The sequence below is a fragment of the Notothenia rossii genome (assembly GCF_949606895.1).
Source record: "Notothenia rossii genome assembly, chromosome: 4".
Taxonomy (NCBI): Eukaryota; Metazoa; Chordata; class Actinopteri; order Perciformes; family Nototheniidae; genus Notothenia; species Notothenia rossii.
In genome coordinates, this window is record NC_136902.1 from 31,290,946 (window position 1) to 31,305,088 (window position 14,143).

General features: G+C 39.5%; 1 protein-coding gene across 1 annotated transcript in view; it reads right to left on the reverse strand.

Moving 5' to 3' along the window:
- The window catches only part of ctnnbl1 (catenin, beta like 1), a 70,780-nt gene that overhangs the window by 46,195 nt on the left and 10,442 nt on the right, over window positions 1–14,143 (reverse strand). Inside the window, exons 6-10 of the mRNA XM_079676970.1 lie at window positions 10,973–11,066; window positions 8,375–8,466; window positions 7,190–7,262; window positions 5,431–5,489; window positions 4,811–4,959 (exon numbers count right to left, since the gene is read on the reverse strand). Coding sequence (XP_079533096.1) covers window positions 4,811–4,959; window positions 5,431–5,489; window positions 7,190–7,262; window positions 8,375–8,466; window positions 10,973–11,066 — 467 coding nt within the window. The remainder of the gene's footprint in view (window positions 1–4,810; window positions 4,960–5,430; window positions 5,490–7,189; window positions 7,263–8,374; window positions 8,467–10,972; window positions 11,067–14,143) is intronic.

Sequence of the window (14,143 nt, forward strand, 5' to 3'; positions counted from 1 at the left end):
ACTCTATAGAACAATAATGTCAGATCTTCCAGGAATCTTTAGGCAATCTTATGTATCCATTGGGGCCCATACAGTATGTGCACTGGCCAAGTGACGGCCCTGCCCGCTTGCGATTCAAAGAAATGATCTGTGCCAAGCTAAATAGATAGTTTCATCCTGCCTAAAACTTGCTTTGTCATGTTTTGCACATCAAAGATCTGGTTTCAGACAGAGGGTGAACAGAGGTGCTGCAGCAGAGGCAGTATGAGGAAAATAAAGAGCTATTTGAATATTAAATTAACCATAACATTTCCTTTTTTAAATAAAAAGGTAAAGGAAAGACTGTAATTGATACCATAGTTGTATAAGGCTAATGCTTAATATGTGGTGGAGGTATGAGAAGGTGAGATCCAACACTTAACTATATGTGACCCGCTCTATCAAAATCAGTCGGAAGTCGCAACGACTCATTTCAAAATAAACGTGGATTTGCGTAAAAAACTATGTTTTCGGGGTTCGGGTGTTTCGATTGATTTTAAACAAACAAAGTCTTGGCTTTCAGAATATGAAACTTTTATTTCCAAACTCACACGATAAATACATTCTTTAAGTTTGTAAAGGGAAGATGACAGGCAATCTGCTCTTCCGCAGCGCCACCCCCCCTCCCTCCGGCTGACATTATGAATGTAAGCGTAGAGTAATCATAAATAACACGGCAGGGTCCGTTACAGTTTGTTTTCATCTGATTTCAATTAAACAAAGTCTTGGCTTTCAGAATATTAAACTTGTTTCGGCAAATTCAGATGATAAATACAGCTTTGAAGCTTGTAACGGCATAATTACAAGCGGAGAACGGAGTAATTTAACGTCACAGCAGGCTTAACAACAGCCGGTGTTTCTAGTGAGGGTTTTCCTCGGGAAACAAACACAATACACACAAACGCAAAATTACACAACCACACACACACGTATACACACACAAACACTCGCGAGCTTCCCCCAGACTAGTAATCCAAACTAAAATATCTTCCCTCCGTAGTATTTTGATCATTTGCTCCGCTAATAATCGATCAGATCGATGGATTCCAGAGAAGAGGCAACTTTGAAGGCCTTTTTCTCAAAATGATGACTCTGTAACAGTCATTATATAATGTGACATATTTTGCTTAATCTTTGGAGTACAAAAACAATCCTGATATCATTAGAAAGCTAGGAATGTCCTCTTTCAAGCAGTGTATACAACTCAAAATGTGTCTTCGGGCCAATGCGACTGATTTCGATAGAGCAGGTCACATATATCAATTCCTATGTCCCAGCCAGTATATAGAAAAATTATAGCTCTATCATGTGTTTTAAAAAGAAAAGCTAATATTGTTCACTGCAACTAGCAGAATGCATGAGATACAAAATGTAGCATTCTTAGAAATTCACAATTCATTTTAAAAAGTAATATCTTGATTTGCCCTTTTGTCTTGCTCCCCTTTCTGTCTTCTTCCTCTTCAGTATCTCGAGCAGACAATTCAACAGAAAAGGGTTTTTGCATCCAATAATGAGATATTGATCGAGGCCTTAAATCTACGTGTCCAATGATGTGATAATCAGCGTTAGGGGTGTAGCGTCTGTGAAGGTTTCATAAGTGCGTGTAATGGGTCTTTATGACTTTTTAAGGTCACATCTCTGCCTTACTGTGCTCCACAGACTGTTGCTTGATTGGACTGGCAGCCTCGGCAGGCAGAGAGTAGAACAACGTGCTATTCTATGCAGCGCTGAAAACTGTTATGCTATTAGTGTTCACATTTTCACAGTGCAGAAAGCACTTAGGGAAAAGACCCTGGATTTTCCTTTTAGAGAATATCGTATAGCACTAAGATCAATGTATGTTGTAAGAGGTTAATATCACACCATGAACATACATAATTCAATTGTGTTTCTAGGAATGGTGTAAAGTATTAGCAAAATAAACCTACTGACACTGAATAACTGCAGTATTACAAAAAATATTGTAAATTGTGTCTACATTGGTATTTCTTTTTAAATCTAACACCATTGTAAATATTGTCTGCAAAGCAACCTAATTTAGCATAAATACTTGAAAAGCACTTAATCCATAACTGTACCAGTAGCCTGCAATGATGTCCATCAAGAAGAGTAAGAAAGCAACAAGTGATCATGTGAGAGGTGCATAAAATGTATATTTCGTGCTAAACATTTTTTAAATGCAAACAAGGAAGCTCTATTGTAACCATAGTTGTGGATGTTGATGTTTAAATGTGGTAACTGAAAATATATTTAACTGTAAGTTGAATCAATTCATTTCAAATTAGCATTTGAACTACAATCTGTGTGAAGCAGTACTTGTCAGTATTTCTTAAAAATAATAATATACAAACAGGGTTGATGGCGAAAGCAGCATGCAGGCTGAATAGCAATAGTGCTGAATAGCACTAAAGGACCTATTTTGTTCACACTATATATGCTTCCGTTAGGCAATATTATAAGGAATCATTCTGTAAACTTTCATTGTTATGCGGATGATACTCAACCATATTTATCAATCAAGCCTGATGAAATTAATCATCTAAATAAAATTCAAGACTGCCTCAAGGACTTAAAAACGTGGATGACCTTACATTTGTTGATGTTAAACACGACCAAAACTGAAGTTATTGTACTTGGCCCGAAGAATCTACGAAACAAATTATCTAAAGATATACTAACTGTGGATGGCATTAATTTGGCCTCCAGTGAGACTGTAAGGAATCTTGGTGTTATATTTGATCAGGATTTATCCTTTAACACCCACATAAAATCAATTTCAAGGACCGCCTACTTCCATCTACGTAACATTGCAAAAATCAGTATTATCTTATCTCAAAACGATGCAGAGAAACTAGTCTGTGCATTTGTTACTTCAAGGCTGGATTATTGTAACTCCTTATTATCAGGGTGTACAAAGAAGTCAGTCAAGTCGCTTCAGTTGATTCAAAATGCTGCAGCTCGTGTACTAACCAGAGATAAAAAAGGGAGCACATTACTCCTGTTCTGGCTGCCTTACACTGGCTCCCTATAGAACACAGGATAGAATTTAAAATTATTCTTCTCGCCTACAAAGCCCTTAATGAGCAGGCGCCATCTTACCTTAAAGAACTCATTATACCCTACTGTCCTACTAGGGCATTGCGTTCCAAGAATGCAGGGTTGTTGGTTGTTCCTAGAGTCTCTAAAAGTACAATGGGAGGCAGAGCCTTTTCTTATCAAGCTACACTTTTGTGGAATCAGCTTCCAGTTTGTGTTCGGGCGGCAGACACCCTATCCGTTTTTAAGAGTGCGCTTAAGACCTTCCTTTTTGATAAATCTTATAGTTAGGGCTGATTAGATTCAGCCCCTAGTTTTGCTGATATAGGCTTAGTTTGTCGGGGGACATCTTACTTCTTCCTTCTCTCTGTCTATACCTGTCTACTCTCATGTTCTGATTAACCCAGCTTCCCCAAATTTCTTTCTTTTTGGTGTCTATATACGCCGGGATCCGGAGTCATGGATGATCCTTCGGTCCTGTGTCATGGATCGCGAGTCCTGGATCTTGAGTCGTGGCTGTGGTCCTGGATCATAAGTCCTGGATGGATATCCTCGTGGATTCATCTTCTTATTATACACACACATGCATTTCAAAACATTTGGACTACCTATGTTGCAAATGTATTATCTTTTCAATTTACACACGGCATCTATTGCACGTCTGTCCGTCCTGGGAGAGGGATCCCTCCTCTGTTGCTCTCCCTGAGGTTTCTCCCATTTTTCCCTTTAAAATGTGGGTTTTCTCTGGAAGTTTTTCCTTGTACGATGTGAGGGTCTAAGGACAGAGGGTGTCGTATTGTCATACTGATATTCTGTACAAACTGTGAAGTCCACTGAGACAAATGTAACATTTGTGATATTGGGCTATATCAATAAACATTGATTGATTGATTGATAAAGAAAAACACTTATACTCGACCTCATAAGGTTCAACGATAATGAATTTCTTTACACAGCAAAAAAGTATTTAACACACCGTTTTTTTTACAGAGCTAACGCAAAAAGTTGCTATATTTACTGGAATGGCATGGCATTGCAGTTGTGTACTCCTAGCATTGCTGTTGAGAAATGTGCTGTCAAGTGTGTCATCTTGTTTGCAAATGTAAGCACCTGAATGCTACAAAATACTAATTCATGCAGTCAGGGTATTTAACTGATCAAAAGCTCAACAAGTGGCCTACGAGTGAACGCCACTCAAGAGTCCTGCACGGGTCTGATTTTCAAGACCCCGCAAACCGACCCAAACCCGCATGTCCTATGAGCAGTGAAAACATGTAATTATTAACATGCGCAGTTCGTATTTGGTTCAAAAAGCGTGGGATGTTGGTTATTTTCTCCATGTAGGATGACACCAAAAGCCTCCCAGACGTTGGATTTCGCTCTTGATGTGTTATTGAAAATGCTGTATTCTCCGCTAGAGAGCTTCACCTCAGCCATTTCGAATGTGGCGCGCTCAACAGCAGATTTATGCGGCAGCGGTGCAAAATGAGGTTTTGATTATGCACGGTCCCGCGGGGGAAAAGACTGAGGATTTAAACATTAAATTAAATTATTATTATTTTAATATATTTATTATGCAACACCCACGACCCGACCCGCATCTTCTTTGTTTTACCCAGAACCAAACCGGGAAAAAAATGTTTGAAAAAATACCACCCGCGAATCACTCTTTTTGCGGGTCACCCGTCTGGTACCCGACCCGATGCAGGACTCTGACGCCACTAGTGGCATATCCTTAAACGTACTGCAGTCTCACCTGAGCATGAGATTCATGAGCTGAAGCCCCTCCCCTTTGAGGAAGCGGTCCCGATTGGCTGCCAGCATGAGGCAGGAGCACAGAGCGTCGAAGAGGTTCTCCATCATCTCCTGCTCCTCGGCCGTGGACGGGTTGTGCCGTTTGAACACCTGAGAGGGAGGGAATGGAGCATTTAGAAAAGGAAACACTGGAAGCCATGTTGCTTTTACGTGACACGGACATTCTTGGTGACATTGTTTAATAGAGTAACTTGGGAGTGTGGGGACGATATTTACTCATTTAATCGTGAGAAGGAATAAGCCTACCATGACGGAAACATTAGCTAGAGAGCCACTACTAATGGGACTTTTAATAGCTAATTTGGATGGTGATAATTTTAATTTCTGCTCTGAGTGTGTGCGAGTGGGGTTGATTAAAAGACTAAGAATAGGATTAGATATTAGCTTAGCATTAGACTGGGCTTGGTGTGGACCTACAGGTTAGAACAGCATTATACAGACAGCATACTACTCATGTTACAGCTTGCATGTAGAGATGTTGAAAAAAATGACTGATGCTTTGAGGCTCAACGGATGACGGGGAGTGGTAACTAAAAATAGCGAGTAGAAGCTGAATCTTACAGATAGTTGCTGCAGTAACACATCAATGCCATCCATCTCGCCCAAAAGTTCTCTGGTATCTGTGGAAAAGAGAATAAAATATAAAGTGAGGTAAAGATACAAATGGGAGTAATGGCACAACAGGCAGATTAAAATGGGATGGTTGAAAAAACATTTAGGAAGCGAAAAGAAGGACCAAAAGCAGTGTGAGAATAAAATGTATAAGTGGATAAAGGAATGAGGCACAAGAAACACAAAAGAGAGGGGGAATGAGTGCCACACAACAAACAAAGCATTCAAGGAACCTCTGGAAATAAATAAATTGGGTCAGTATAAAATGTACTGCCTCACTCCCTAAGTTATTCTTCTTTGGCCAGAATATTAAAATGATTTTTGAAGTCACACAATACAGTTATTTTCACTTAGTGGGCACAAATGTGTCTGGCTTCATGACAGACAACAGCAGTTCCTTGGTTGAAAAAACAATCGATTAAATCAGCACCACAGGTAGGACCACAGTTGGAGCTGTTAAGCAAACTGAAACATTTTCTGAAATTTGATATGACCCCTTTATAGTTCTCAAATCCTTTTACATTAAACATTACAGTCTTAGAATACTCCTTTTTCATATAAAAAGGCCTGATTTCAAAAGTGTCATTAAGTAAAGTTTTAGCAACAAAATGTACTTAAAAAGAACATTCCAGTCCAATGTATGCGTTTCAGGCAGGGGGGGGGGGGGGTTATGAGAGAAAGAAACTCCCTCTGGAGGGAAGCATGAGCTGAAGATGGCAGGAAGTAAAAAGGAACACAGTTATGTTAGAAAAAAACTAAAAGAACCGTTATTACGTTTCAAGAGGTGGATGCATCAACACATCAACAGTGTTTGTGTTATTAGACCCACTGCCAGACGGGGGTGTAAAAAAAGAAAGAAATCAACCTACTACAGCTTTGGGTTAACAACTGGAATAAGTACTGTACATTTAGGAGTCAGGAAGTGGTAATACGTACACCTATGTCACAAAAAACACATCACAAAACAATATTTTGCTAATTGGATTTGATACTTTCTCTAAAACAGAAGCATTTAATTGTAAAAAATGAAAGAATTTAAAGGAATAAATTATTAGTAGGGATGAGATGCAGCGAGGTTTTGAGAGTGGGGGTTTAAGTCAAATTTGACAGCAGGGCGCAATAATTATTATTTTAAATTAGCACATCAAGGATTTTCCCAAATTGTCATCACCTCTAATAGTAGTCTGTGATTTGGTTTATTCTCACTTCAAGACACTGACAGTCTTATAAAAAGAGAACATTATTCGTGAGAGCACTTATCCTTTTTTCTTTTTAACTACTTTTTTGGGTCAAATTGTATTCTGTTTTTGAAGGGAAGGAGGGAGAGGATGAATAAAAGGCAGCGCTGGGGAAGAGGAGGAGAAAGATTGTAAAAAGAGACAGGACACCCAATGCATATCAATATGGCTTTTACCATTAATGAGAACATATCCAAGGACCAGATATTCCCATGGCTATATGAGGCTTTACAGGGGTTTTATTGAGGGAGGGGTACAGAGGCAGCAAATAAACAAGGAAGTAAATAAGTGAGACAGCGGAGGGAAAAATGAAATATGTGACAAAATGAAAAGAAAATAAGAAATAAAACAGCACAGAGAGAAAATGGATAGTGTGGTTTCTCTGTTAGAGAAAGCTGTGAGGGGACAGAGGAATGGAAGATAAACTAACATAGTTTGGAGCCACAAAGCATTTAGCGAGACACACTTACTGTCATTGTTCTGCAGCAGGATGGCCAGGATCTCACTGCAGTACAGCTTGTTAGCATCAAACGGCATCTTTGCCTGAGAGGGGGAGAGACCCAAATCCAATTACCTCTCATCTTCAGAAACTCCAGAGACCAGAGGATAACAACAATCCCAAAGTATTATACAGCAACATATGTTTTCTTTTAATTGGAGCAAACCTCCTGCCTCATCTTTGTGCTTGGAAATGGTATAAAGGAACCTTTATATTAATTTTCTAACTTATTCATGAAATTGTTTCCGTAAAAGGTTACCTGAATAAACATTTCATTGCACACCAAAACATTTTTTATCCATTTCAAATGTAGTTTTTTTTAAAGAAGAACTGACTTAAAACAACATGAAATACTACCCTTAACTGTGGAATAGTCCATTTTGCAGGAAATGTTCAGAAAACAACCAGGGCTGCAACAAGCAATTCTCTTCTTAATCAATGAATCTAGGGATTATTAATCTGAATAATATCATCCTTTTGAGAAAGGCCAATCAGCAAATGTTCATATTCGAAGGCTTGAACAAGAGAAATATTCGTTTTTTGTGTTTAAGTTATGACTTAAAACAAATAACACAATGTCAAAAGTTGCTGATAATTTTTCTTTTAACACATTAATTGACTAAATGCCGCTCTAAATAATATCAAATCAAAAAATCTAACTTTAATACACAAAAGTGCTTAACAAACCCAAAAAACAATAATCAGCAACACAAACATTTTTTATTTAAAACGCAGAAGTCATAAACACAGGACTGAATAAAACAAGAATAAAACAATTAAATAAGTATCAATACTATTGAATTAAAGGCAGAATTATAAAAAGGCGGGTCTTGAGTTTGCTCTTAAAAGTAGAAACGCTCTCTGCCTCCCTCAGCTGGGAGGCTGCTCCACAATCGAGGGACTCAATATTAAAAAAGCGCCTTACCGTTGGTCTTTGTTTTAACTTTTGGAATAATTTAAAAGCCAGTACCAGAAGACTGGAGGGTTCCAAGGGGTTCATAGGTTAAAAGCAAAGCTGCTAAAAGACTAGGACCAAGATCACCAAGAGCTTTAAGGTCTTGGTGAGGTCTTACAATATAAGTATTTAAAATAAATACAACTTTTGGCTTTATCAAACGTTATCAAAACTTTATCAAACGTTTGGCCACTTTCTTACCTTGATTCTCTTGAGCAGCCACTGCATGAGTCCCTGTTGAGCTGCCTCGGTGCAAAGGCCCGGTCTGAACTCTGACATGTTTTCTACGATAGCTGAGAAAAACATAATATATAAATGTATATGATATGAAATTAAACCTTTTGAATCTTTGAAAGAAAATCTAAATTGAACTTTCAAGTTTTGTGTGCTTAAAGATCCCAAACAGACACATACAATTCTCTGACAAAGATAAAAAAATATGCATGCACCAATCAGAATCAACCGATAACCTGTACAGATTCTGATCTAAATAGGCAGCAAGGCATGACCAATCCCCGTTTTAAGAGGCCCTGTTATGCTCTTTGGGGTTTTCCCTATCTGTTGTGTGTTATATAGGCTTTTGTGCATGTAAATGGTGTGCAAATCCTGATGTAATCTGTTACTCCCCAAGCCTGGTCACATTTGACAGCTCAAATGCCAGATGACATTTGTAAATAACTCAAAACAAAGAAAGTCATCTAATTGGAGGCAAAAACCTTTTTAGCTGATGTTTTCTCTAGGCTGGCGTCTCTAATGAATAACTACAAGAAAGGAGAGGTAGGTAGCTATCAGTCATAAGTTAGTACAAACTGATGCTATGCAAACACTTTGAAGGAATGCATCAGTCATATTTTTATAGCGGTTTCAGTCCCGGCTACTTCTAACATTATCTATCTATATTAGAAAGCTGTCTCTGCCATGATATCTCTATCAGAGCAGACTGCAGCAGGAGGGGACAGACAGAGAGATACAAAGAGATTGTGGTGTGCTGGTGATGAAAGGAGGGAGAGGAAGGGAAACCAAGGGGATATAGCGTAGGTAAATAAAGAGAGAGGGGAAAAGCAGAAGGGAGGCAAGGGGGTGGAAGGCTGAGGGATGCTGGGAGCAAGAGCACAACGCAAACTGTAGAGGGTTGGGAGAGAATAAAAAGGAAATAAATATTATAAAAGAGCAACATCTGGAGAGCTGTGGATGATAGAGAAATTATGAGAGGGGGGGTGCTGGGGGAGGAAGAGGATGGGCCTTTATCATGGATCCAAAGTGCGCAGACAGACAGCACCCTGGTGGACAGCAGGCTCAGAGCAGAGAGCAGCCAAGGCAGACAAAAGGCTTATTCAAGCTAGGAGAGCTCCCTTGATATCACACACACAAACGTGAATAGAAGATGCACAAGCCACACACACACACACACACACACACACACACACACACACACACACACACACACACACACACACACACACACACACACACACACACACACACACACACACACACACACACACACACACACACACACACACACACACACACACACACACACACACACACACACACACACACACACACACACACACACACACACACACACACACACACACACACACACACACACACACACACACACACACACACACGCCTAACAGCCCTCCTGACACCCGGCCCCAATCTGGCAACAAAGGGAAAAAATCATCTCGACATGAAAAGAGCTGAGAGGGAGAAAAGTCTGATTCATGCGAGGCTAAATACGGAGGCCATGACTTCTCAAACTATCTGCCTGTCTGTGCCCTCTACTTGCATTTAATGCAGAAAAAAAAATCTATAAAAACACAATAAAATTCTGTAATTCAGAGTTCACGCTTCAAAAAATGATAAAAACGTGTTTGCCAAAACGGTTAAATGACAGCTTCTTTTCGCTGTTGCTTTAAAACAAAAAGTCTAGGAAACTTGCTAGAAAGCGGTTGAAGCCACGGATGTTATTTTCTGCAATATTTAGAAATCCATTGGAATGATCCCATTGAACTTTCGTCGAGGGAGCCCTTGCGATGCCCTAAGAAAATGTGTCATGAATGCAACGCTTTATGCTGGATCAGTATCAGTTTATATGCCCTCAGTATTACCACTGGTGAGTGGCAGAATAAAAGCTTTATAAAACACAGGGGTAGTTTTTCATGGTGCTATTCATCTCCATGTCAATATATTTTTTGCAGGACAGAGCACAAAGAGAGTCACTGTTGGATTTATTTTGCCGTCATTTGGACACTTGCTAGCAAGGCGTGCTAACACTGGCTCATACACATCTAAAAAGACATAACTCTCTCTTGAAGGGATTGTCTGATTATTTCAAACTAGCTGCTATCCTTATCCAAGCCTCAGTACAGTCAGTTTATATACTATGCTTTGTTCAATGCTATAATTCCAATCTGTATCAGCGCATTTTGGGGAACTGAGATAATAATAAAACAGCATTTTTGTTTCTGTGTTCAAAGAGTGCGGTGGCCGACAGGAGCAACAGCGTTAGACCGGTCCAAAAAACGTCCATTAGAATCAGAAAGAGGTTTATTACCAGGTGGGTTTACACGTCAACAAGCATTCCCACTTTTTAGTGTCCCTGATTCTGTTGCTGCACATGTTTCGTCAAGTTGCGAAGATGTTTCTTAATTTGTATTTATTTTTGGCATATTTTTGTTTTATATATTTGCATCGTTTATATAAGTGCAGCTCTTGTAAGGCGCTGTAACGTGTTTGCAGCTGTCGGCCACCGTAGAAGAGTCACTGTTATGGTGTACATGTCCTTACCCAGTGTGTTATAGATGCCATCTGCCTCCTCCTTCACCTGTTCATCCAGCCTCTCCATACTCTGCACCAGCAAGGCCACCACCTGCCCCTCCAACTGCAGACACAAAAACAGAAAGTCAGGCTGCGACACGTTTACCACTTTGAGAATAACATTTAAGCTCAACAGGAATGAAACTACTAACCCAACATAGGTGCTATTAAACTTTGTCAGAGTTTCGCAGATTAATATCCCCAAAAAGATGTATGTTTATTGAATTGGTATCCATGGAGGTACACTTACTGTAGAAGGGCTTTTTGAGTGCAAAATGTGTTTGAATGAAATACACATGAAATAAAATCTCACCACCGCCAACGTTGAAGTCTGTCACCTCAATTCTTTCTACATGTTTTTGCAACATGATGTAATTTTTGGGAGTAAAACTGACAAACTCATTTCACACAGGGTAAAACAATGCAGCGGCATGACAGATGACAAAGTGAATGTTCACTTTAACGCCTCAGTCTTGGCAGAAAAAATAAACGTGTTTCCTGTCTGAGCTTCTGTGAAAATGAGTGTTATCAGTCGAGGCGAGATGTTAGTCATCGCCAAACAGAGCTTGCGGGGTGCCGTCTGGCGGCATTAAAGTAGCGTTACAGATGAAAGAAAACGGACAGTTGAAAGCGATTTATGAGCCGCCTTGCATCATTTCGATTCGTCTTATCAAGGATAGCACCTGGCCTTCTGGCTACAAAGACAGAGGAGCTGGAGCTTACAGCAACGAGGACAGAGAAATGGATGCAGCAGGGACTTTCTGCCCTGGAACCGTTTGCCCTTGGAAGCAGCTGCAAAGAGGAGCGTGGTTTACGGGTTGCTTCATTGCATGGTAACTAGACTGCTCTTATGCCTTTATCCTAGTGAGCTACTGTCTGGCCCACGAGCAAATTACACGGATGAACTGGAGGATTTCTGATAAGGCTTTATGACATTCATGTCTCCTTGTGATTCCCATTGTTTTTGAAACAATGAATGAATAATTTAAGCTTGATCAAGAAGGATGGTCAATGACGAACAACCGGAGCACAGATGTGACCACGCTGCTGGCACCATCTTTTCTGAGGCCATTCTCTTTAAAAGTTTATCCTGCAGTCTTTATTTAATGGGGTACTTTTATGCTCATGCTCAGATTTGTTTTTAGTGCCTCCACTGTGACATGTTTACATGCTTTAATGTTCAAAAAGCTCTTTACTTTTCTCATATTGCCTGTGCTGCAGCACCTCTTTTCACCCTCTGTCTGAAAGCAGAGCCCAGTCTGCTCTGATTGGTAAGTTCGCCTGCTCTGTTGTGACACAGGGATTTTAGCCTATGCAGAGCACCAAAAACACACTACAGGAAAGGGATAAGCCAAAAAGCTTTATAGGGCTTCTTTTAAGATGATGTCAAAAAATAATCAGCAAGACATTTTGACACCTCCTACTTGTATCCCCTTTACCTTGCATACTAGAGGACACAAGTCAGTGTAAGACTTGGCTTGGCAACACAAGCAGAGGGCTATCTGAAGGAAGACAGGGCCAACATGTCCAAAACATGTCAACTCACAAGCAAACATTTCATTACACTTTTAAGTGAAAACAACATAATGAAAAAAACTCAAAACAGCAATAAACATGCAGGTAAGTAAGCCAACCCTTAGTAAGTACAGGGAACAGGAAAAACATGCAATTTTGCAGGATTGCATAACTGACCTTTTAAGATTTGATTCCATCTTTTAAATCTTCTCTTTTAAACTGTAATTACTTTATTTCAACTTACAATATATCTTAAGCAAATGTAATTATGTGCTTCTTTTATTTCCATTATAATGTAAAATAGTCTGTTGGTGTAGGTTGCAGCAATAGATCTGTAAGAGGACGTGTTTGTAGGAGTGATGATAAATAGCAGAGTGGCAGACAGCTGCCCACACAGTGTCACACCACGCCTCCTCCTTTCTGGGCTGGTCAGCCAGGTCATAATCAGCGCTCCTCCGAGAGGCTCACATTCTCCCTGCTCTGAAAACTCTCTCCTTTGCCTTTAAAGAAACCAACCATTGGGTTAATGATGTGTTCTTAATAAGTGTATTTTGTTTTTCTCAGTGTAATGTCTCTGAAAGAGAAAAATATGTAGGACTCTGCTAGAATATAATACAGTTACTGAAGACAATTATTGTTGACATATTTGTACTTGAGTATTTCCATGTTATGCTACAAATACATTAATTCCACTACATTTCTTGAACCCTCACAGTTTCAAGCTACTTCTTAAACATAAAAACACAAAACATATATAAATATAGCAGTAATGTACTTCTAATCAACCCAGTACCTGCAGGTAAATTGGCTCAATACTGACAAACTAAAACCATTCATTTCCCGTTCTCAAATACCCTTGAAACATCATTATCAAATCAGGTAATTTATTTAGAAAATAACAAGCACTCTGATGGAAGACAGCAGGATGTCGCCTGGCACCAACTCTGCCCCCTCAAGCAAACAGATTATTTGATAAAGTGTCACAGTGAGGGCCGTCAAGGAGCACACACACTTCTTTCCCCCGTTATATGAACATCAGCACGTTATCGTAGTTGTTTGACCTTTGTGTCGCTCGAAATGTCAGTGCGCATAATGGGGTGTCAAAAATCTTCCCTAGTTCATATAGACAGGGTGACATCGACAGAAAGAGGGAGAGGGTTCAATAGAGGAAAGAGAAGCAGACAGAGAATATTTGATACAACACATGGAGGGGGACTGACAAAATAAAGTGAGAGAGGAGATGCTATAATTATAGAGTTGATATTACACTTTGAGTGTCTCTTTGTGAATTCAATCTTACATTTATTTAAATAACTCTCATTTGCATAAAGCTCAAAGGACATCTAAATTAATTATTATTTAGCCAGGAAAGATAGCACAAGGCGGTAGCATATAAAGTGCTGCTATTTAAACCTGGAAACAAGTTAGCATTTTAGCGCTTCCGGTTCCCTCTTCCCAAGATTTTTTAAAATACGTTTCTTTTTAGAAGCCTGATTCAAGATCTGTGGTTATAACAAGTTTAAGCAATTTTAAAATGTGTGTTGTAGGGCATAAAACACGTCAATAAACTACCTCACTACCACCACTGGTGAATGTCTGAAGCTTTTATATGTTCAAAAATGGCGG